Source organism: Oryx dammah, unplaced genomic scaffold, assembly GCF_014754425.2.
Source record: "Oryx dammah isolate SB20612 unplaced genomic scaffold, SCBI_Odam_1.1 HiC_scaffold_18, whole genome shotgun sequence".
In the NCBI taxonomy this organism is placed as follows: domain Eukaryota; kingdom Metazoa; phylum Chordata; class Mammalia; order Artiodactyla; family Bovidae; genus Oryx; species Oryx dammah.
Window position 1 is genome coordinate 37,935,897 of NW_024070202.1, and position 26,457 is coordinate 37,962,353.

Below are 26,457 nucleotides of genomic sequence, written 5' to 3' on the forward strand. Positions count from 1 at the left end.
ATTTTGTATAATGAGTGTATAGTATTTTAGAATAAAATAGGTAAATGTTGAATATACATTTTTTAAGATTATCTTCTAAAATATATTAGTACCAATTTCACCTTCTCCTTTTAACAATAAATGTGATGGAAAAGAAGAAATGCATTTACACCTATAAATGATATATATATATACACACACATATAAATATATACATATATATACACACACAATGTGTGTCTCACATATATACATATCTCACCAGTCAGGTATTGTATACATATATTGTATACATATATTGTATACATATATTGCTCTTTTCATTTATAAAAATTACAAGGAAATAACGTTTCTCTTTTTGATCATGCTATATCTATAATAATTTCAGGTGATACCATTATTTTTTCCTTACTTTCTTAAGAGAGAATGTTTTCTTTCTAACCCACAGTGATTAATAGTTATGATTTTCTCACATTTGATTGTGTTGCCTTGGAGGGGAGAAGTGATTCTCTTGCTAATTTAAGAAATTAGCAATGTGTTAATAATTTTGACAAGCATACTCTGGGTTATATAACTGAAACCTGTTTATGAGCCATCAACAGAGAAAATATCCAACATAACTGATTTTGGAATCTAATATGTTATATTAATAATCATTTTCTTTTATCGTACATGGTTTTCTATTTCTGGGAGTAATCAAACTTTGAGTAAATCAAAGGCAAACAATAAAGCTAATGTTACAAGAAAATTTTCTGTGTTGATTTATAATTTTATATTGCTTAAAATAGAGTGCTTACATCTCTGAGTTTCATTAGTTATATTTTAGTATACTTAACTATATATAAATAATATATAAATATATAAATTAACTAAAATTATTGATCTAGATTTTATGTTTTGCATGATGAGAGACATAATTTCAAAAGCTCCCAATGCAGTTTTAAAAATGCTTTTGTTTCTACCTTGTTATTGCCTTACTGACTGTTATTTTATGTTACTTCTAGATGAAAGAGTGGCTCTGTTTAAACTGTCAGATGCAGAGAGCTCTCGGAGGTAACCTGGCTCCAATTCCATCATCACCCCAGCCCAAACCGAAGACTACCCCTGTTCCTGCATCAGCAGTGAGCAAGCCACCCACTCCGTCACAACAGGTTTCTCCAAAGAAAGATACTACACCCAAACAGGATGTCTCAAAGGTAGCTGAGTCTAAAAAGCCCCCACCGCTAGTGAAACAACCAACCCTTCACAGTCCCCACCCAGTCACATCCCAGCAGCCTCCTGAGGCAGAGTCCTCATCCAAGCCAGTCCCTCCCAAAGAGCCTTCTGTCTCGTCTGAACCGGCCAAGGTCTCCATGGCTGATGATAAACCAGAGCAGCCCAAGACAGGAAAGCCACCCACAGACATTGTGTCTTCATCATCAACAGCAACAAGACCGGATATTCCAGGCTCCAAAATACCATCAAAGGATCAAGAGAAAGGAACTCCTCCTCTAAAACCAGACTCTGCCAAACCTTCTCAGAGTTTTCCACCAACAGGAGAAAAAGTTACCCCAGTAGATTCTAAAGTCATACCTCGACCTGCATCAGATACAAAAATTATTTCACATCCTGGACCTGCTCCAGAGAGCAAAGATCAAAAACAAGTTGATCCAATTCAGAAAAAGGATGAACCCAAGAAAGCACAAACCAAAATGAGTCCTAAGCCAGACACCAAGCCGATGCCAAAAGGGTCACCGACACCCCAGGTTCCACGACCCCCCACTGGACAAACTGCCCCTCTATCTCCACAGCCCCCAAAGCCTCAGGAGCAGTCGAGACGTTTTAGCCTAAATCTGGGAAGTATTACTGATGCCCCTAAATCACAGCCCACAACTCCTCAAGAAACAGTGACTGGGAAACTCTTTGGATTTGGAGCATCCATCTTTAGCCAGGCATCAAATCTGATCTCCACAGCAGGCCAGCCTGGGTCTCATTCACAGGGTGGGCCAGCGGCCCCAATAAAACAAGTCCCTCCTCCTTCACAACCACCTACTTCTCAAGGGCCACCCAAATCCACAGCACCGCCAGCACCTGCAAAGGTTCTACCTGTGAAAAAGGAAACCAAAGCTCCAGTAATTGAAAAACTAGAGCCCAAAGCTGAACAAGTTTCAACAGTAAAAAGAACAGAAACAGAAAAGAAGCCTCTGCCCACTAAAGACAGCAAACCGTCCACGGCTGAACCTCAAAAGGTTGTTCTTCCCCCCAAACTGGAAGAAACCCCCAAACCAGAATCAGCCTGTCCTCTCTGCAAAACTGAACTCAACATAAGTTCTAAGGATCCTGCTAACTTCAACACTTGTACTGAATGTAAGAAACAAGTGTGTAATCTCTGTGGATTTAACCCTACACCGCACTTGACTGAGGTAAGCAATAGTGGTCTCACATATGAATATGAGTATATGGTGTTAATTCAGAAATGTTTTGGTAGTCAGCTTTCCTAGCAAAAAATACATTTCCGAGTAAATAAAAACTGATATTGTTATCTTTGAAGGAGCTTTAATTATTTATTAGGCTTAATGCTTTCTTGTTAAACATTTATGTAATTTATACTTTTCTGGCTTAATGTGCCAAAAAGTAAGAAGATGAAATGAGCTGATAACTTAAAATAATGATTATCCCATTCTTTTATGAATTAACATCCTATGGTTTTCACATGAAACACAAAATAAGTATTGTAATTTACTGTTCCCACTGTCTCTCATCCTTCCAGTCTCTTTCATACATTAAAAAGAGAAGCTTGATTGATTGCAAATCCATAAACTACATGAGATCTGTTATTTTACAAAAGTTAAGAGCTTAGTGTAAGTTAATAATATTGTCTGCTAGAAAATATTGGTTCAAATATTATAATACTTAGACTTTTTATAATCCTGTTTAAGCTGTTACCTGGCATAAATATAATAGAGTACTTCATTAGGAACTGTGGAAAGAAAAAGGAGTTTTATGGATTTCAGTGACTAATGTCAAGGATTTTTTTTCTTTTAATGGGAAGACCAAAACACTTATTCCACAGTGTAAAAAGCAGATAACAATTTTCTACCTAATATAGTCATAGAAGAATGAATCAATAAGCATTAAGACTGTGTTAAGGACGTTAGAGTATTTGACTTTTAGGAGATTGAGGGGTTTTATGATTGCTGCTTAGGTAAGTAACAGTGATATTTTAGTAAACATTTTGGGATTGAATTTAAATCATTGTTCATTATTTTTATGCAAATCAGTAATACTTAAGTATTATTTTATTCCCCCTCCTTGATTTTGTAATTCATTGAAATGCAAAAAAAATTATATTTGGATTTAAAAACTATACAAAAGAAGCTTTAGAGATTCTTGTTTTTGAGTTAAACTTTTTAAAAGAATAAGTTATAAAACTTTTTTTTTTACTTTTGAAAGTATTTGATTGCTTTGACATGTTTAACACCATGTGAAAGTATTGTCCCTATAGACTTAAGCTGATTTTTATCTTCTTTAACTGTGATGAATAATGTTAACCAGGATCTGTTTTAAAGGTTAAAAAAAATATGGTTTCTCAGCACCTCTTGAGTGCTTACAAGTGTAATTATTACTTATAGTATTTGGAATTCAGTGCAAGAGCAAAACAACTTTAAATTTCTTCCATATTTTTAGAAGAATTGTTTTTCATTGTGTATTTATGAAGAGGGGACTTTCAATTTTTCCAGGACAATTGTATTAATTTCATACATTTGAGAAGCTGTACCTTTCAATGAAGAGCTTCATGATATCAGTATTTAAATGGTTATAAAACAAACTGCAACACTAAAAACTAAAATACCCTGAAGAAGTGTATTTTGTACACACTGAAGAAAGGGCTATAACATGTGTACATGTGTAAACACCTGTATGTATGTATGCATTTGGGTCATAGTGATTATTAGAATTCCATAAGTGTTTGGAAGTGTGAAGTGAGAGTTCTTGAGAAGAGGGACAATAAATCTCTCAGGAAAATCTCTGATTTTCTGTGTTGGCAAATTATATTTCAGAAGTGGTAATTTTGAAAGGAGTTTTCTTGAGTCAAGCAGAGAATTATTATCTAGGATGTGTGTGGAATTTCAATAGTTTGAAAATATAAGTGGTTTTAAGTTTTCAAATGGTGCATGAGAACTTCTGTTTTAAATACATCAATGGAATTTAGATAATCTGTCATTGTTCAGATTGTTTTTTTCTGTGGCCATTTCTTTGAATGTGGAAGATCATATTTCAGCGGAGAGAAAAATATGATGTAACAAAAGCAGTTGACTCATGTTCTTGTCTCCACTTGGCTGTGTTAATCTGAGGGAAGTTTTTAGCTGGTCTAAGACCTTAATGCCGTCTGATCTTTAGGTAAAGTCCATTAGCTACCCTGACATCAAGGGAGTGAATGAAGGTTACTGGAGTTAATCCATGTTGCTGTAGCTCCTGCTCTTTTACCTAGAAGACTTCAGAGGGCTGGCAGAAGAGACTGGCTGAAAAAGACACCCTGTGTTTGCAGAGTATGTGTGTGTATGGGTACATGTACTTGTATCTTCAGGAAATTATAAATTCAATGTATACGCTTTATTTGTTGTGCTGTCCCGGTGTTTATATTACTTACTAATCTCTCCTCATTTTGAGTGGTTAGAAAATATCTCATCCTTGATCCTTGTTTCCTTGCTTGGTTTCTATGATTTCTTTGTTCTGCTTGTGATAATTTTCTTGTGATCCAATATTTTCTGCTGGGCTGGCACTGTACTTGGATTCCAGTTTGAGAGAGCATATACTGAAAATAGTCAGACTTTAAGCCTACAATGCAGAGAAATGGTATTGCTCAAGAAAGAATTCAATTACATATTTCCATTTATTTTTCTAGTAAAGCACATATAATACTGTATGAAGCCTCTGCTTCTCCCCCTCCCTTCTCTATGAGACAGGATGTCTTGTCCTCCTGATGCCTCTCTGCCCTCCCCTTCTTCTGGTCTGTTCTGGTGGTGAGAAGAGCTGGTCCTGGTTTTTCATGGGTTGGGAACTATAAACAGTATCTGTCCCCTCCCCCATCCATTCATCAAGCACACCTGTCTCTAAGGTTATTTCCTGTGTGTCCTACCCAGCCTCTCCCACAGCCCGAAGAGTGCCAAGGCTGCCTGTAGGGCCCTGGGGTGTGGCCAGGCTTCAGCCTAAGCCTTATGGTTTAACTGTTTTGTGCCCAGTGTGTACACATAATACTATCATCCATTAACCTCTGATAGTAAGGAATGGTTTTTTAGGCTCTAATTTCTGCCAAATCAAGAAGTATTTTGTCTTTGAAGGAGTTTTATGAGGCAGCAAGGCTTTCTGAAAGAGCTAGTCTTATAGAATTTGGAAGCATGTTGAGAAAAACAGTGTAAATTGGCAATAAAGTTACCTAGTGAATTTTAATTATTCCGGGTCAGTTTAAGTGCAGAAAAGAAGTCTACTCATAGTGGGAATTGTATTGTTTGTCTTGCTCTTTTGTAAAGGAAATTCTTACTATGAAAATACAACTTAAATTTGTTTCCACATGCTTAAGGAGTCCTAGAGTCATATTTCTGCTTCCTTAGTAAGATAATTATGATGGCTTGAATGATGTTGAAATAGCCAGTATATATTTGTCACCAGGCAACAAATGGGCCTTTTGAGCTGATTAAAATCCAGTAGTGTACCTGAGTTCCCTTCAGATCTTTACTCTGTAGCCAAGGTGACTCCTGCATTCTCTCTCAGACCCTCTCGTGGACCCTTCTCTCTCAGAGCGTCTGGTGGGGGTGTGCTTCACTTCTTAGTTTAGTAAACAGGTAATATCTTGGTTTAACTTTAAAGACCATTGCTTAAAGTTTAAAAATTATATCTATTACTAAAATATTATGATTTTATAGTAATATCTATTACTAAAATAGATATATACACACATACATACATATATGAGCAAGAAAACTAAAAGAATGATCAGAACTCAATAAGGAGAAAATAACTCTACCAATAATCAGTTTTTAAAGAATTCCACAACAGAGATAAATACACATTCTGTGTAAAAATTTCTGGCATCCCAAGAAAAGAGGGACATCTGTTTGTACTTTCTGACTAACATAAGAGAACTGATAAGTTTGTAGAAATAAAATTTTTGCTTAATAATCTTTAGAAGAAATTTGATATTACCTTTTTATTAAGTGATATCTAGTTGAAGAAAAATCCAAAAATGGGTTTAAAATAGAGATATTTTGTTTAAAGAAATTGAAACAAAAACATAGATTCTTCATTAGTCTTTTTATGTATGCATTTTTAAGTATTTAGCATTCTGCTCTTTGTGGTAGTTCTATTAAGATATTCCATTTTTAATGTGATTAAACACTTCTTAAATATTACATAAAATGATTACATATTATTCAGTTCTATGGTTCTTTGGTTGTATGTTTTTTTCATACACATTGTCCTGGTATTAAGGACTTAATACCTTAGGTTTTTCATTTTTTATTATGAAAAATAATAATTATTTATTTTAGGTTATTTTCATTTTTATTATAAATAAAGTGAATGTTTTGGAGTATAAACATTTGCATTTTAACTGTTTTTCCGAGAAAGCTTAGTGGTACTAAGGTTACTAAATCAAAGAATAAGAACCCTGAAATTATCAAATGTTTTTTGGAGATATGATAGCAGTTGACATTACCACTAGCATCTGTGATGCCTTTCTTAATGCAGCCTCTCCAAATTTGAATACTATCATTTATAATAAAATTGGTTAATTTGGAAGTTTAAAAATGCTATCAAATGATTCCTTTGATTTGTATCTCTTGGATTACCAGAACTTTTATTTAGATATTAAATGTATATAGATGGTTCTAATTACAATTCAGACATAATATTGTTCAGACATTGTAGGAAAAAGTAAACTGGTATTTGACTAAATCTATGTGATGCCCTTCCCAGGTGGCACAGTGGTAAAGAATCCTCTTGCCAGTGCAGGAGACGCAGGTTCGATCCCTTGGTTGGGAAGATCCCCTGGAGAAGGAAATGGCAACCCACTCTAGTATTCTTGCCTATAAGGATTTTCATGGACACAGGAGCCTGGCAGGCTACAGTCCATGGATCACAAAGAGTCAGATACGACTTAGTGACTAAACAACAACAATACGTGAAACACATTGTATCAGGCATTTTTCCACAACAACCCTGTAGAGTAGATTTTAGAGCTGCTTTAGAGATCAGGAGAATGAGGATCAGAGAGGTAATTACCAAGCCACAGAGGTATCATTCAGAGGCTGAAACAATGCTTGATCCCCTAGACCATGTTTAAGTAACATGGAGAGGCAGATGATGGTTCTTTAGTTGCTAAGTCATGTCCGACTCTTAGGACCTCATGGAGTAGCCTGCCAGGCTCTTCTGTCCCTGGAGAACTGGATAACAAATGTCATTTCTTCTGTGCTTGTGTTGTGTCAGTTGGTAATTACTAAGACTTTGATATCAACAAATTTGCTAAAATGTGCATCAAATCAGATAACATTTAGGGCCCACAGAATAATGGTGGTTGTGTTATGTGGCTGAATTTAGAAGCATATGCAGATTGAGAACTTCAGAAGCCTGCTTTCATGTATAGCACACGTGAGGTCAGAAAACATAGTTGCTCCAACTATAAGAAATACTGTCAATATTATATTCGCATCAATGCATGCAAAGACTTTACTCCATGAAAATAATGTAAGTGTTCCATTGGTGATAGTGGTGGTGGTTAATCTTTGCTTCTACCAACATTTTTGTATAGCCTCTTTTGTTACATTCCCAGGAGTGGGATTGCTGGAGCATGGGTTTTATATATATATGCGTGTGTTAGTCAGTTAATTGTGTCTCTTTGCGACTCCATGGACTATAGCCCTCCAGGCTCTGTCCATGGAATTCTCCAGGCAAGACTACTGGAGTGGATTGCCATTGCCGTGTATATGTATCTTAAACTGGTTCTCCACCATAGTTTCATCCATTTTTAGTTTGGTTAACTTTGCATATGTGCTACTGTGGTTCTAAAGATCCATTGCCTGATAAGACAGTCACTGGAAAAACATGGCTATTGAGCACTATGGGTCAATTTAAGATTAATGAAAGTGCAAAAACCACATTAGATTTTACAACTTCAGTATGGAAACTGTATATCTCATTTGGTTACTATTGTGTAAGACTTATCCTTAAATATTGCTGTTATGACTGCCTTTTCACATGTCACTTTGCAGTTGTGTATGCATGCACTACAGTATACTTCTGTGTAGGATATATGTTTTTCTCTTTATACAAGAAAAACAGTTACTATATTTATTGCTTCCAGAGCTTATTTTCTCTTCCAGAGCTTAATTTCCTCATATTATACAACATATCTGGTTCTCTTTCTGTGCTCTTGCTCAAGAGCAAATAGTTCTTGGGGCTCTCATTATCAGGAGATAAACTACTGATATCTAGCCTGGCCCAGTCCAGCCTGATGATCACTGCTAATCATCAGTATGAGATATCGGTACTATTGATAAGTGTACCGTGGTCCTACCAACCTTTAGGTAAAAATATCTTTTCTACTGACTCTTCTGGTTTCCTCTATTCTATTTTTCCAAATATTTCCTCTATTATTTTTTTCCCCCAGAACCCCTTGACCTGTTTATATTCTTCCTGTAGCTTTGGGTGAAAAATCATACATTTTGAGGTCAGTTGCTTCTAGAAGTCTCAGCAATACATTATGTTAGAATTTGAATGTGTTATCTGCTTTTTCTTCCTTCCATTTCTTCATGGCCATTCATTTTCTTTTAAAACTCGATTCCAATAATTTGTATTATAAAAGCATTATTTCTTATAACAATCCACAGAGTACTAAAGTATCTGAAGAAGCGAAAAGCTTCCTCTTCCCCTTGTACATCATGTTAATGCTTTAGTATCTCTTTAGCCTTTTTTTTTTTCATTTATTTGTATAATGGTTATACAAACAGTGAAATGTAGACAGATTTCAGATCTTTGAAAAAAGTTTTGTGAGCTTGTGTTTTCAGAAATAATGTATTTATTTTGAAATGAACATGTGTTCTTACTGTTCTTATTTTCATTGAGTTTCTTTTTCACAAAATTTTGTACACTTGACATTCTTTCAAGTGAACTCTCATTGACTTGCCTAATTCTACTTATGAGGGAAATAACTGCAGAATCTCAATGTAGATGCACATTCTCCTCATGAAAACTGAGAAATTGAAGATGTTTTGAGTTTCTATTAATGTGCAAACAAGGCTACAGTAAAACATCTACACATACATTTTCCTGTTATATCCTGATATATTAGATAAATTCCTTGAAATGGGTGGGCAAAGACAAGTGATGTTTAACGGAGTTTCCATATTATCTTGTTTAAAAGAGTAATCATAGTCCTGCCAGCAAACTATTGGTGTCTCTAGTTTCCACACTGACTAGTAGTCCATAATTATTGGTTTCAAGAGTCAGAAACTAAGCAGTATTGTTGTATAATATTAAATTTCCATGCCTATTTTGAGAGTAAACATTATATGTGTGAACATCATGAGCTTATCAACTACTTGTATTTTTCCTTTTTGAAGTTGCCCATTTATACCCATTGGTCATATTTTCATGTGTCTATGTCTGTGTATTTCTTAAAATATTTTAAATTATTGAATTCTTTGTCATCTTATCTTGAAATGATTTTCCATGTTGATCACTTGGTTTTTTTATGCAAAAACACTTTATGAAATTTTCTTCTGTACATGAAATTAAAAAAAAAAAAACTTTTGTGCAATCAAATCTTTTAATTTTCCCTTGATTGCTTATTTTGCTAAAGAAGGCCTTTTCACATTTTTATTATAAAAATAGCCTTCTACATTTATTCCTAAACATCTGTAGTTTTATTTTTTACTTCTAATCACATATTTATCTGTAATTCATTTTTTTTTGGTACCATATGAGGTGAAGTTCCTAACTTTATATGTTCAAAATGTATAGCCACTTGCCTCTGTGTTATTTATTAAGCAGCAGTTCATCATTTTTACTCTGGTTTTTAGTGTCATGTTTCATGTAATAAATTTCCATTAAGACACAGTTTGCTTTTCTAGATTCTTTCATTTGTACTGTTAGTTATATATCTAATTTAGAATATTAGTGCTTTATTATTTTTATTAGTATAGTTTTAATATTTAAAAATATTAAATATGCACAAAAACCTTAGTAAGAGTCTAGTAATATGGCATTGCCCTGGCCAGGATTTGACTTTACTACTTACAAACTACTACTATTCTACTTATAAGCTAATAAACTAACTTGTTACAGTTTCATAGGTGCCAGTATTAGACATGACACTCCTAGGTCAGAGACAAAGAACGTCAATACTCACACCACCGGAGGCAGCATGAATGTCAGCATACTTGCATCAGTTCTGCTTGTCCCCCACTGTTGGCGGATCACATGAGATACGGACCTAGATTGACATTACACAGGCAGGTGTGAATCACAGGTGAGGAGCACTGAGCTTGTGGAATCCACCTCTTTTTTAACAAGCAGGAGGCCAGTTTGCTCTTTGTCCTGTGGAGTTATTCCTTCATCCCTAAGGTTGCCTGTTGCACACAGAAGTTGAAGAATGGCCAGGGTGAAGAGCAGCCAGGGTCTTGTATTGTTGGCAAAGCCTTTAACAGATGAAGGTGCGAGAGAGTCCCATTGAGGACTATCTTTCCCAAAGGGATTAATAAACCAGTGGTTTTAAAGCTTAAAATATTGTGAATTCCTCCTTCAAATAACATTAAATGTAGAAACCATGCAATGCAGGAGACCCTAGTTCAATCCATGAGTCAGGAAAATCCTCTGTAGAAGGAAATGGCAACCCACTTCAGTATTCTTGCCTGGAGAATTTCATGGACAGAGAAGCCTGGCAGGCTACAGTCCATGGGGTCTCAAAGAGTCTAATGTGACTGAGCAACTAACACACACACACACACACACACACACATAGAGACCATGTGTAGAAAAAAAAGTGGAATTGTAGATAAAAGTGAAGTATGCTGGTTGAGGCCAGCTTCATCTGCTTTACTTGGGGCTGGAACCTGCTCATTTGGCTGCCTCTCTTATTCTTGGACCTGCCTCTGATCCAGCTCCATGAAACTCTCATGAAAAAAACCTGCTTCTCAAACCTCATACTTTAAAAATGAAGCAAATGAGACTCAGGTAACTGAAGTTTTCTGCTTACAGTTGGGATCAGATAGTAGTGCTTATGCTGCTGCTGCTAAGTTGCTTCAGTCGTGTCCGACTCTGTGCAACCCCATAGATGGCAGCCCACTAGGCTCCCCCGTCCCTGGGATCCTCCAGGTAAGAACACTGGAGTGGGTTGCCATTTCCTTCTCCAATTAATGAAAGTGAAAAGTGAAAGTGAAGACGCTCAGTCGTGTCCAACTCTCAGCGACCCCATGGACTGCAGCCTATCAGGCTCCTCCATCCATGGGATTTTCCAGGCAAGAGTACTGGAGTCGGGTGCCGTTGCCTTCTCCAGTAGTGCTTATAGTACTAAATAAAAATAACTTTTTCATTGTTTGTCTTCTGCATCTCCTTTTAAAACTTCTTTCCTTTACTTAAACTTTGTGAACAAAAGAAATGGGAAAACTTCCTAAACAAACAACTCAATTTTCTATTCAAACAAGAATTGCTCTGGAAGAAAATACACACTCCATTATTTAATTTATATTAACATTTTCTTGCCATATTATATGTAGGTTACATAACCCACATATTAATACTAGTATTAATATGATTTAAAAATAAATTAAATGGTATTTCTACTACATAGAGTTGTGGGCCTGACTTTGAGATTACTCCTTGATTAAATTATAAAAATCAACCTAATCAGATTCAAAATAATTCTAACTATGACAGTCTGTACTACTGATAATGTAATTTATGTGGTCATTTTATAGAACTTATTGTAGGTCCACCTTACTCTCTGAGAAAAAATAATTATAGATATTCATACAGATAATTGAGACTGTTTTGTTTTAATGTTAATATTGGAAGATAATATGTGTGTATACATATACAAGTATGTTGTTTTTAGTTGCTAAATCATGCCCGATTCTTCTGTGACCCCATAGACTATGTCCCACCAGGCTCCTTTTTTGTGGGATTTTCCAGGCAAGAATGTTGGAATGGATTGCCATTTCCTTCTCCAGGGGAACTTCCAGATCCAGAGGTTGAACCCCTCAGTGATCAAATCCACATCTCCTGCATTGCAGGTGGATTTCTTTACCACTGAGCCACCAACGAAACCTGTATACATATGCATGTGTACATATTTTAGATCTAAAATTAGAAATTTCCCTGGGAAGAAATTAGGACTTAAAATACCATGGGGTTTAATTTTGGGAGATAACATACATGAAGTGTTGTGTATTAACATATAGAACTGTGAATTACATCTAACAAGTTTAAAAATGTATAATGTCAGGTAGAAGTATCAGAAGAAATAAAAAATATGCCTTGCACATATAATTAACCATTGGAATAAAAATAACCTCATATATCTGTGTGTGGAACTCCTAAACTTATATTTAAATACTTTTGCTTCTCTTTTGTATTTTTTTAAATTCCATGAGAAAAAAAAAAAACAATCAAATGTGGGAAGATATGTCATTTTAACTTATCAGTTTGGTAAACCACAGAAAGAAAGGATACTCATTTAAAGCATTTTTAGTTTTGTTTTTTTTTTCTTTATATGACCATGAGAAGGGTTTTATATCAGCTGTTAAAGATCACAGGAAAGGCGGTTAGGAGTTTATCTTAATTGTTTTTAAATATTTAAATTAGATTTGTATTTACTTAGATCAACATTCAGAAAACAAAGATCATGGTATCCAGTCCCATCACTTCATGGGAAGTAGATGGGGAAACAGAGGAAACAGTGGAAACAGTGTCAGACTTTATTTTTTGGGGCTCCAAAATCACTGCAGATGGTGACTGCAGCCATGAAATTAAAAGACGCTTCCTCCTTGGAAGGAAAGTTATGACCAACCTAGATAGCATATTCAAAAGCAGAGATATTACTTTGTCAACAAAGGTCTGTCTAGTCAAGGCTATGGTTTTTCCTGTGGTCATGTATGGATGTGAGAGTTGGACTGTGAAGAAAACTGAGCGCCGAAAAATCGATGCTTTTGAACTGTGGTGTTGGAGAAGACTCTTGAGAGTCCCTTGGACTGCAAGGAGATCCAACCAGTCCATTCTGAAGGATATCAGCCCTGGGATTTCTTTGGAAGGAATGATGCTAAAGCTGAAACTCCAATACTTTGGCCACCTCATGCGAAGAGTTGACTCATTGGAAAAGACTCTGATGCTGGGAGGGAGTGGGGGCAGGAGGAGAAGGGGATGACCGAGGATGAGATGGCTGGATGGCATCACTGACTCGATGGACGCGAGTCTGAGTGAACTCTGGGAGTTGGTGATGGACAGGGAGGCCTGGCGTGCTGCGGTTCATGGGGTCGCAAAGAGTCGGATGCGACTGAGTGACTGAACTGAACTGAACTGAGATTACCATTTAAGCATGTCACAATAATTAAATTAATGCATTTCACCCAGTTTATCTCACTATTCCATAACTTATTAAATAGAATAATTTTTTTTCAACATACCACACATTGTCACTGCTTTCATCAGCTCAGAATACCATCACAGGCAGTTTTATTTTGGTCTGCTAAAAACAGAACCTTTCTACCTGAGCCACAGTTCTGAAGCAAAGCTAATTAAAGCACTCAGTAAACAATATACCTTTTCATTGAATAAATGGTATGCAGGAATGTCTATCAATTTCTTTTGCTATTTACTCAGCTTTCTTGAAACTGTGGACTTCTGGCATCTATTAAATGTCACGCATTTATTCTTACATTCTTGCTTAATTCATCGACATACTGCAATACATGAGTAACCAGTGGAAAAGTAACTACTCTCCACTGTAAAAAGAAAAGTGTGTATTCATACAGAAGTATTATGTAAGTATTATCTAAATGTATGAAAATCTTAATAATAGACTTAAAGTCTTAAATTTTAAGTGAAGTGTCAGCTGAGCCTTAAGATTGAATGTTTGGTGACTTTCATAAAACGAATCATCCTCTATTTAAAAGCCTTGCTTATTTATGATGTTCTAGATGACCTAGTGTCGGTGTTCTCAAGACAGTGTAATATAATATAAAGATGTAAACTAAATGTCACCCCTGACACATTCCAATAATACACCTGTTGGAATAATCTTCGATGAGTTTTTATTCTTTTTCAAAAATGCATTTTATGTGAGTCCCATAAGATGCTACACTAAAAATATATCCCGCAAGAAAATTTGTAAATGCTTCATATGTAGTCTCTTTTAAAGATATGAATTTCATGTATTACTTCTATGACAAGCCTTTTTTAATAAAGAACCTTGTTAAACCAAGTATTAAAAAAAATTACCACCTAGTCTTTTTACTTATTGGGCAGAATTAGTATTCTAAATGACACACGTTGCTCAAGAAATAGGATTTTAAATAGATTTTTAATGAATACCTTCATCTTCATATTCCTAGAATTCTTGATTTTGCTTCATAAATGACACTGTGTAGGGAAATTTTCCAACAAGGTGTGTGACGCTCCCTTCACATTCTGCATGCCTCATGTTGGAGTCATCATTTTTTACCCCGTGTTCTTCTTTGTGTGTTCCCTGTCAGACTGAAAGGCATCACAAACCCAGAGAATCATTTCAGACTTTTCCTTGTCTATCACTCACCCAGAATGGTAGCTTTCAACTATTGTCAGTTTTATTAATACTTGCTGAAAGGATCACTGTTCTCTTATCTTCTTCTTAGCCTCACCATGAGAGGCTTGTTTGAGCTCTTGTTTGTCATCTCTGTTAAATGCAATAGGCCCTAAATATTTTATTTGAGGAAACTCAGTTTTTGAATTTCATTCTTCTACAATTTTCTGTGTTTGTGCAGTTTCCTTTTTTACCATGTTCTGCTGAATCCCTTAGACTTCTCTCATGTAAGACTAAATGCCACAAACTGTATATACAAGTGTATACTTGGAATCCTCTTTGTGCCTTAGTACTATGCATACGCCCTTCACATGTACCCCACTATTCTCTACTTTCCCACATCTTTATCAGCTATCTGTTCTTTGAGATTCATCTCAGATACCTTTTCCTCTTGATTCCTGCTTCCTGTTATAATACTCCAATCAGCCCTCTTAAATATTTTGCAGTTGTCTGTTCCTGCCATCTCATAGGATTGTGACCCCTGGAGCACCATCAGTGCTATCAAAATACCATGAGGTGGTAGATAATCAATATATATTTGTTCAGTGAAGGAAACACAGAATTTAGGGAAAGGACACACAGAGTAAAAGGCATGCTTTGTGTTAATAGCATGATAATTATAGTTAAAAATAGTGTGAAACTTTGTTATTCAGTTCTATATTGGCTGCAAGTATTTTTCAAGCTCTTTAAAAATCTTACATACTTATATATATATATCTTTGCATATGTTCTTAAAGTACAGAAATATTAGAAGATGAGCTTTTTCTGCATGAAAAATAAGAAATTTCTATCTTAAAATTATTTATTTAAATAGTGACATTAACCTAGACCACTCTATTTAATACTGTAACCTGCCTCCCACCTCCCATAATGCAAAAATTCCTTGCCCTACTCTCTTTTTCATCTGTCCATAGCACTTCCTACCTTGTTACATAATAGTTCATTAACTAATTTATTATGTTTTTTAAAAATTATCTCTTTTCCTTACTAAGTACAAGTTCTGTGAGTGTCAGGTCTTTGGCATACAGTATACTCACAAATCCAGGTGATTGGCAAATAGTAGACTCTCATTAAATCTTTATACAATGAATGTGTTCAGTTAAGTCACTCAGTCGTGTCCAACCCTTTGCGACCCCATGAATTGCAGCACACCAGGCCTTCCTGTCCATCACCAACTCCTGGAGTTCACTCAAACTCATGTCCATTGAGTCAGTGATGCCATCCAACCATCTCGTCTTCTGTCGTGCCCTTCTCCTCCTGCCCCCAACTGCTCCCAGCATCAGAGTCTTTTCCAATGAGTCAGTTCTTCTCATGAGGTGGCCAAAGTATTGGAGTTTCAGCTTCAACATCAGTCCTTCCAGTGAACACCCAGGACTGATCTTTAGAATGGACTGGTTGGATCTCCTTGCAGTCCAAGGGACTCTCAAGAGTCTTCTCCAACACCACAGTTCAAAAGCATCAATTCTTTGGTGCTCAGCTTTCTTCACAGTCCAACTCTCACATCCATACATGACCACAGGAAAAACCATAGCCTTGACTAGACGGACCTTAGTCGGCAAAGTAATGTCTCTGCTTTTCAATATGCTATCTAGGTTGGTCATAACTTTTCTTCCAAGGAGGAAGCATCTTTTAATTTCATGGCTGCAGTCACCATCTGCAGTGATTTTGGAGCCCCAAAAAATAAAGTGACACTGCTTCCACTGTTTCCCCATCTACTTACCATGAAGTGATGAGACCAGATGCCATGATCTTCGTTTTCTGAATGTTGAGCGTTAAGCCAACCTTTTCTCTCTCCTCTTTCACTTTCATCAAGATGCTCTTTAGCTCCTCTTCACTTTCTGCCATAAGGGTGGTGTCATCTGCGTATCTGAGGTTATTGATATTTCTCCTGGCAATCTTGATTCCAGCTTGTGCTCCTTCCAGCCCAGCATTTCTCATGATGTACTCTGCATGTAAGTTAAATAAGCAGGGTGACAATATACAGCCTTGACATTCTCCTTTACCTATTTGGAACCAGTCTGTTGTTCCATGTCCAGTTCTAACTGTTGCTTCTGGACCTCCATATAGGTTTCTCAAGGGGCAGGTGAGGTGGTCTGGTATTGCCATCTCTTTCAGAATTTTCCACAGTTTATTGTGATCCACACAGTCAAAGGCTTTGGCATAGTCAATAAAGCAGAAATAGATGTTTTTCTGGAACTCTCTTGTTTTTTCGATGATCCAGTGGATGTTGGCAATTTGATCTCTGGTTCCTCTGCCTTTTCTAAAACCAGCTTGAACAGTCCTATATATATGGTTACTTCAGACGCAGTATCTGATACAATATCCAATACTTGGATGTTAGTTCACAATGCTGAGATCTAGTCAACCTCATATCTGGTTAGCTGCAAATATTTTTAATGACTTTCTTAGCTCATGTTTTCCCACTATGCCTCATTTGAAAAGGTGAAAAGAAGACAGATATACCACATATTTGGAAAACTTTCTGCACATAAAATCTTATTATAAAATTAAGTTCATAAGGAATAGTATATCTTCTGTTATGGCTGAAGATAAGTGAATAAAAGTGAGCTTCACAGCAAAGATAATGAATTTGGTGATCCATAGAGAGGCAGCTTAGCAGGGTGTCAAGATGGCACTTATGCCACTTCCTAGTGACTTGGTTTCCTCCCTCTAAAATGGTAATGATGATGACAGGACCTACCTCATGGGGCTGTTGTGAAGATTAGAAGAGTGGATGTCTGTTAATCTCTAGGAACAGTTCATGATGCTGTACTTGGTAAAGCTCAATAAATAATAGTTTTCTTCCCATAGTTAGAAGGCGGAGAATGCAATGGCATCCCACTCCAGTACTTTTGCCTGGAAAATCCCATGGGCGGAGGAGCCTGGTAGGCTGCAGTCCATGGGGTCGCTAGAGTCAGACACGACTGAGCGACTTCACTTTCACTTTTCACTTTTCACTTTCATGCATTGGAGAAGGAAATAGCAACCCACTCCAGTGTTCTTGCCTGGAGAATCCCAGGGACGGGGAAGCCTGGTGGGCTGCCGTCTATGGGGTCGCACAGAGTTGGACACGACTGAAGCAACTTAGCAGCATAGTTAGAAGGACTGTTATATCAAGATATGCTTTCTCCTGAATAGACAATATAAAAATGATTCCTTTCTAAATGAAACTTCACTTCTAAGAAGAGTTAAGCTGCTTAATGAAATGTGTTTTTTTGCTAAATAGCATTTGTGGGCCTTTACTGCAAGCTTGAAAGATTATTTCAAATTATTTATATTACTTGGTAAAAAATAATGGGCCCTGACTAAAAGAAAACACATGCATTGCTGTATTCTTTTATTTGTTGTCAACAGTGCTTTTATTTTTACTTTTTTACTTATTTAGTGAGAATTGCTCTATGATTATGGGGTATTAATATGAATTCATTCTTTACATATGAAAAGAAGCAAAGTATCTCTAAGATTTTTGAAAAGATTTTCATTGGGAGAAGCTATAGCATGAATTTTCTTAAAATGAGTATATTTGTAAAGCCTTAGAAAATTGCTGATAAGTATATTACCAACAAGAATATCTTGACATGAGAAATGCTTACTGAAAATTATGGCTAAATGGCTTAATTCATGTCAACTGTGGCTGAGATTTATTTTCTTTCCTGATATTTAAATGAGTTCACATTTTTGTATTTATAAAGAATTTGAATTAAATGAAAGCTTTATATCAGGTGATTTTTTTTTACTAAATTAAGCCCAGTATCCAGAATTGTTATAATGATTTATCCTAGTTCATAAAAAACAAGTGTGTATTTCCTGATTAAAACACTCTGTCACTCTCAGGGAAATTATAAATATACTTTTTGACAGATAGAATGTTATTTAAGTTACACAGAAATAAGCAATCATATAAAGTGTAGTTATAAAAATGATGTTATATACTCTATTTTTTAAAAAATTATGTAACATTGAAAGGAAATCTAAATATAGAGTCAATTTAAAGATGACAGTCTACAGTCAAGGAGTAAAGACAGGTTTTTGTTTTTTTTTTCCTGCATGGATATTAGTTTTCTATTGCTTTGTAACAAGTTGCCACAAACTTTGCAGCTTAAAACAAGACTCATGGATTAGCTCACAGTTTTGTAGCTCAGAGTTTGGTATGGCATAGTTGGCTTCTCAGAGCAGATCTTAAAAGACTAAATGAAGATGTTGGAAGGCGTGTGTTCTTATGTAGGGCTCTGCCAGAGAACCTGCTTTGAAGAATATTCAGGTTGGTTGCAGAATTCAGTCCTTTGTGGCTGCAGGACGATGTCTCTGTTTCCTTATCGGCTGTCCCCTGGGGCCGCCGTTAGTTCTTGCAGGTTGATGGCCTTTCTTGTCTCAGAGCTTCTCCACCTTCAAAGCCAGTAACAAAGAATTTCACTCATGTGGAATTCATCTCACACTTTTTTTTTGGCTTGAAGAAGGACCCAAGCTTTCCCAAAAGATCACCTCGTTGAATTGAGCCTGATTGGATATCATCTCATTAGATTTATCCAAGTCAACTGATTAGTAACCTAATCATTGAGAGATGTTCCATATGTACCATTTCCACCTATACTAAAGGGGAGGGGATTAAATAAGATGTGTAAACCAGGGAGCAGAAACTTTAAGAGATCCTTTGTAGAATTCTGTGTAGCAAAGCAACTGAGTTATTTTCCAGGGAATTCGAAGCAGGGATGGCATCGGCGAGGAGAAATTTATTTATTTAGAGATATAAAAAGAGATTAGGAAAGAATAGTGTAGTGGAGAAAATAGAGGAGAAAAGAGGCTGAAATTCCTTGGTTTACACAGGAAGCAAATAAAGCCCCGAGACAAGGGACTTGCACCATCTATGTAGGCCACAGGCACCCGCTTGAATAGCAGAGGGTACCCTGCCTTGGGCTCCCTTTCACGTGGATCTTAGAAGCCTGGGCAAATAAGTAGACATGGCAAGCTTCTGTGCTCCAGACAGGAATTAGCCTGAAAAGGAGAGAAAGAAAAGAAGACACGGGGGAAACCAGTCTTTCCAGGAACTGGTCCATCTCTTTATTTTTCAGGAAAGCTTTTATACTTTAAGTTGTACATAGAGATCAATGGATAATACAAAGTCATGCAGGGTCAGCAGTCCTGACCCTTATTGAGACCACGCTTTCTTTCTGCATTCCTTCCGATATACAAAGTTCTCAGGTGATTTACATCATCTTCTGGCCAAGAGGCCTGCTAACATTTTATGACCCTTTCTGATGATGATTAGTCAATCAGAAAACTTATTTTCTCCAAAGGTGATTTTTCTTAAGTCAGGCGCCAGTCTCCGAAAGCACCAGATAAAGTTGCATTCCTACAGGGCAAAGGTGCAGTGGGCTATAATCAAGAAAAGAATTTACTAGCCTAAGGTCTAACGTGATTAATATCAAAGGTTATTACTTATTTTTCCCATATGCCAGTTATATCAATTAATGTATATAAGGGACAAGGGATATGGAGACTCAGCAGCAAATATTGGCTCAACAATGAAACCCTCCACCAGTATATTTTTAACAATCCACTAATACTACACTAATAATTTAAAAGACTCTGTATTTAGAAAGTTTAGAGTGTCTCGTGCCTCTCACGGTTGGGAGGCTGTGAACAGTCACATGTGTGGTTGTAAGAGGCTGGATAAACTTGTCAGGCAGGCTAAAGAGCCATCAGAGGAGTTTTTGGACTGGAACACTCTTGTTATGCCCAGGAGACTTATTATCTGGAGCTCTAAATTAACTCTTCTCAGAGAAAGGTGGTGGGGGATAGCCCCCTGTTAATGTCAGAAGAGTTGGTGAAAGGCATAATTTAATAAAGCGGACAGACTCTAGTTTTGGGGTAGATGCTCAAGAAAGTCCAGGGGGGTTCCCTCGAGGCCTGATCTCGCCTTTGCCTGTCAGGCCTCTTCCTCATGACCTTTGCCATGGGCGTGATTCCCCATGCTGGCTCCTGGCAATCTCATTAGATTTACCCAAAAGTCAACTGATTAGTAACCTAATCATTGAGAGTTGTTCCATCATATGTACCATTTCCACCTATACTAAAGGGGAGGGGATTAAATAAGATGCGTAAACCAGAGAGCAGAAACTTTAAGAGATCCTTCTTAGAATTCTGTGTAGCAAAGCAACTGAGTTATTGGACTTATAAAGGTAGGATGTTTTGTAAAGAACACACCTATTTATTTGATTTTTGTCATGGAGCATGGATACTTAATTGTACATGGGTACTTAAGTGACACCTGCATGTAAAGCAGAATTGTGTTTATTGTTGTTGTTTTTCAGTCATGCCATGTCCAACTCACTGTGACCCCATGGACTGTAGCTCACCAGGCTCCCCTGTCCATCGGATTCTCCAGTCAAGAGTACTGGAGTGGATTGTCATTTCCTTCTCCAGGGGATCTTCCCAGACCAGGGATTAAACCCATGTCTCTTGCATTGGCAGGAGGATTATTTACCTCTGAATCACCAGGGAAATCCTAAAGCAGAATTACTTTATCTCAGATCCCATTGCAGGAAGAAGAGTGAGTTAGAGTAGTTTCAGAAGTAATTTTTATGGTGTCAGCTCTCCTTTAAAGCCTTCCCCCATGAAAATAGTGAGGCTTCCCTGATGGCTCAGGTGGTAAAGAATTCGCCCGCAATGCGGGAGACCTGGGTTTGATCCCTCGGTTGGAAAGGTCCTCTGGAGGAGAGCATGGCAACCCACTCCAGTATTCTTGCCTGTAAAATCCCATGGATGGAGGAACCTGGTAGGCTACAGTCCATGGGATCGCAAAGAATTGGACACAACTGAGTGACTTCACTCACTTCATTCAGAATCAAAGAGCATCTGTGTTCTGAGGTCTAGTTAATATTCCATATTGTTTTACCAGACAAATGAATTAACAGATTTATGAGAAGAAAGGCCCAGTGCTTTACTGCACTATTTTCTTTAGTATTAAAAGCAAACACACCCCCAAAACAATAAACATCTATATTTCCAGCAGCAGATATGGTTACATAGAGAAAACATGGCATGTTAAAATTTATATAATACTTATTAAATACCAACTTGTGTGCCAGTAAGTTCCAAATGTAATGTAAGTTGCAGAATTTGGTTCCAAATTAGGAAATCTGAATTCACCTACAGGACTGTCTTTCAAAACTGATGGAATGCTGTGAAACCATTGACATAATAACTGAGTGCTATTTCGAGAAATCATGTATTTATGATACTAATTAAAATATGCTTTTGCTTTTTTATTGTAATCATTTATAAAACTGAAAAGACCATTCTTACATGAAAACAGGTGAATTAGAATGGTAGATTTACCAGGAATAAAAGTACCATATGACCTAGCAATCCCACTACTGGGCATGTACCCTGAGAAAACCACAATTATAAAAGACACAGGCACCCCAGTGTTCATTGCAGCACTGTTTACAATAGTTAGGACATGGAAGCAACCTAGATGTCCATTGACAGATGAATGGATAAAGTTGTGGTACATATATACAATAGAATATTATTCAGCCATAAAAAAGAACAAATCTGAGTCAGTTCTAGTGAGGTGGATGAACCTAAAGCCTGTTATACAGAATGAAGTAAATCAGAAAGAGAAAAACAAATATCATATATTAATATATATATATGGAATCTAGAAAAATGCTATTGATGGACCTGTAGGGCAGCTACAGAAATGCAGACATAGACAACAGTTGTGGACACAGTAGGGAAAGGAGAAGGTGGGATGAATTAAGAGAGTAGTATGGAAACAAATATATTACCATATGTAAAATAGTGGGAATTTGCTGTCTGATGCAGGGAGCTCAAAGCAGAGCTTTGTGACAACTTGGAGGGGTGGGAAGTGGGAGGGAGGTTCAAGATGGAGGGGCCATACGTATGTAGGTATGCCTGCTAAGTTACTTCAGTCATGTCCAACTCTGCAACCCTATGGGCTAAAGCTCACCAGGCTCTTCTGTCCCTGGTGATTCTCTAGGCAAGAATTCTGGAGTGAATTGTAATGCCCTCCTCCAGGGGCTCTTCTTAATCCAGGAATCAAACTCTCATTGCTTATAACTCCTGCATTGACAGCAAGTTCTTTACCACTTGTGCCACCTGGGAAACCCAGACATATATATACCTATGACTGATTCATGTTGAGGTATGGCAGAAAGCAACACAATGTTGTAAAGCAATTATGCTCCAGTTAGTTTTATTTTTTCTTAATTTTAGAATGGTAGATTTATCTTCATTTTTTCTTTAAATTTTTTGTCTTTAATCTTTTAAAAGTATATGGAGAGTCTGTATAGCATCATGTGACAAAATCATCAGCTGAAACAGACATTCAAGCCATCTCCTTCTCCTCCTGCCTTCAATCTTTCCCAGCATCAGGGTGTTTTCCAGTGAGTCAGTTCTTCACATCAGGTGTCCAAAGTATTGGAGTTTCAGCTTCAGCATCAGTCCTTCCAATGAATATTCAAGACTGATTTCCTTTAGGATGGACTTATTGGATCTCCTTGCAGTCCAAGGGACTCTCAAGAGTCTTCTTCAACACCACAGCTCAAAAGCATCAATTCTTCCCTGCTCAGCTTTCTTTATACTCCTACTCTCACATCCATACATGACTACTGAATAACAAAAAGTTTCAAAAGATGAGAGTGGTTTGTTAGGGAGTGAATAGTGGTTTGAAAGTAGCAATGGAGAGTACAAAACATACAACTTGGGACTTCCCTATAGCTTAGATGGCAAAGAATCTGCCTGCAATGCAGGAGAGCTGGGTTTGATCCCTGGGTCAAAAAAATCCCCTAGAGAAGGAAATGGCAATCCACTCCAGTATTCTTGCCTGGAGAATTCCGTGGGCAGAGGAGCTTGATGGGCTACAGTCCATGGGGTCGCACAGAGTCAGACATGACTAAGCGACTAACACATGCGTGCACACACACACACACACACACACACACACACACACACACACACACACACACACCCCTGACTCCATCACAGTCCCATGGGGATGTTTTTGGGAATTCATTTAAGAAAAATGTATAACTATGGAAATGCTGGCAATAAAGAAAAATAGAGGGAAAAGTTATAGCATTAAAACATGGTTTGCTTGGGGGCATATTTAAAGTCTGTGAGAACTGCAGACACCTGTCTAGTCAATTGGGTGAGGTATAAGGTTAAGGTCTTTGTATAGATATGAATATGTGACTTTGAGAGTTGTGGCAGGTAGGCCTATAATTATTATTTACGAGCACAAAGAAGTGAGGGGATGAAAAGAAGTTCAGAGTACTAAGAACAAACTTTCACAGTAGTTACAATAATTATAATAGAGCCGTTTCAAGTCACCACGGTTGTTCTAGGTCCAATACATTTAGCCAATACAGCCCTGATTCAGGTAAGAATTAATGAAGGAGGCTGGTTAATAACAGTGGTCATATATAATAATCAATTCTCCCCATGTAAAAAACTGAAGAGGAAGAGTATATTTTTCAAAAGAAAAACAACATAATTCTAACTAAAGTGTTGAACATTTTTCCCTTTCTGCCTTTATTTATTAAAGGACTATGGATGAGTAGAGTCTGTTTCAGAATTATATACTTGAGTAAGTATTCATAAAATATTTTACATCTAATTTGGGTAGAATTTTTAAAAGGTAAAATTTGGGTATGAAATTGTATTTGATTTTTTATAGCACATATAGCGGTAAATGAAACTTTTAAAATGATAGTTTCATATTAAACTTTCCTATGAAGGTATTTCTATTTCTCTGATAAATGTCTTATGATGGATAGAATGATGGATAGATAAGAAGGTAGAAAGATAGTGTATAGGCTAGGTTATCATATGTGATGTGAAAAATGATCAAATAATTATGGTTGCTGCTTCAGTTGTGTCCGACTCTGTGCGACCCCATGGACTGCAGCCCACCAAGCTCTCGCATCCCTGGGATTCTCCAGGCAAGAACACTGGAGTGGGTTGCCGTTTCCTTCTCCAATGCACGAAAGTGAAAAGTGAAAGTGAAGTCGCTCAGTCGTGTCCAACTCTCAGCGACCCCATGGACTGCAGCCTACCAGGCTCCTCCGTCCAGGGATTTTCCAGGCAAGAGTACTGGAGTGGGTTGCCATTGCCTTCTCCAAAATAATTATGGACTTAGGTTCTAATGTATAAAGAAGAGCAAAGCAAAATAAAATTCACAGCTTTCTCTACTAATAGTGATTTTTGCTTCTTCTTCTTTAGAATTAGTGACTGTTTTTTTAGAAATGAGTTTTTCCTCTCACTCTTACTATACATACCTACATGCACACAATTTTACATAAATTATTTTTAACTTGTCAAAGAATATCTGAAATCTTTTATAATTTGAAACTTTAGTTATTTCTGTATATATATATGTATAATATGGGGAAACAGTAGAAACAGTGTCAGACTTTATTTTTGGGGGGCTCCAAAATCACTGCAGATGGTGACTGCAGCCATGAAATTAAAAGATGCTTGCTCCTTGGAATAAAAGTTATGACCAACCTAGATAGTATATTCAAAAGCAGAGACATTACTCTGCCGACTAAGGTCCATCTAGTCAGGGCTATGGTTTTTCCTGTGGTCATGTATGGATGTGAGAGTTGGACTGTGAAGAAGGCTGAGCGCTGAAGAATTGATGCATTTGAACTGTGGTGTTGGAGAAGACTCTTGAGGGTCGCTTGGACTGCAAGGAGATCCAACCAGTCCATTCTGAAGGAGATCAACCCTGGGATTTCTTTGGAGGGAATGATGCTAAAGCTGAAGCTCCAGTACTTTGGCCACCTCATGCGAAGAGTTGACTCATTGGAAAAGACTCTGATGCTGGGAGAGATTGGAGGCAGGAGGAGAAGGGGATGACCGAGGATGAGATGGCTGGATGGCATCATGGACTCGATGGACATGAGTCTGAGTGAACTCCGGGAGATGGTGATGGACAAGGAGGCCTGGCGTGCTGCGATTCATGGGGTCGCAAAGAGTTGGACACAACTGAGTGACTGAACTGAACTGAACTGAATATATATAATATACATAATATATATAATTTATAGATCCTTTTATTAATTTGCAAGTTATTTTTGTCTTCCAATGAATAACATTTCTAATGAATTTTACTGGGTATATCCATATACTAGAAAAACTGAAATAAAAATTAAAAGTGATTAACTTTAAAGGTGATTAAGGATTGACTTTTTAATAGATAATTTAGTTAGAGTTAATTTTAAGGTAATTAAGACTCACTTAAGGCCTAAATAAAGGAAGCATTATTGTATTTTGTGTATTTGACAAATGACAGAATAGTAGGCTTGGGTGAAATGGATTCATGTTAGTCTTGACTGAATTTTAAATTTTGTTCTTCACAGCACTAACCTTCAGCAGGTGCTAAATGAAATTTGTCCAGACATGACTGTGGCAGTGTGAAACTACTCATGTCTAGCTGTGTTTTCTTCCTGTTCCCTTGGTCACTGACATAAGTCATAGGTGCATAGTTGCCTGGCTGATGATAGTACATCTTCTTTAGTAATTCCAGCAAACATCGACATACACTTGCAATTGATAGACAGTAAATTTATTTCTTTTAAATATTGCTTGGATTATTTCTTTTCTTCAAAGTGGGATGGCTTTTGGTAAGAAATATATTT

At 36.9% G+C, this 26,457-nt stretch overlaps 1 protein-coding gene across 1 annotated transcript in view; it reads left to right on the forward strand.

Moving 5' to 3' along the window:
- The window catches only part of PCLO (piccolo presynaptic cytomatrix protein), a 381,893-nt gene that overhangs the window by 26,153 nt on the left and 329,283 nt on the right, over positions 1-26,457 (forward strand). The window contains 1 exon segment of the mRNA XM_040260713.1: positions 984-2,381. Coding sequence (XP_040116647.1) covers positions 984-2,381 — 1,398 coding nt within the window.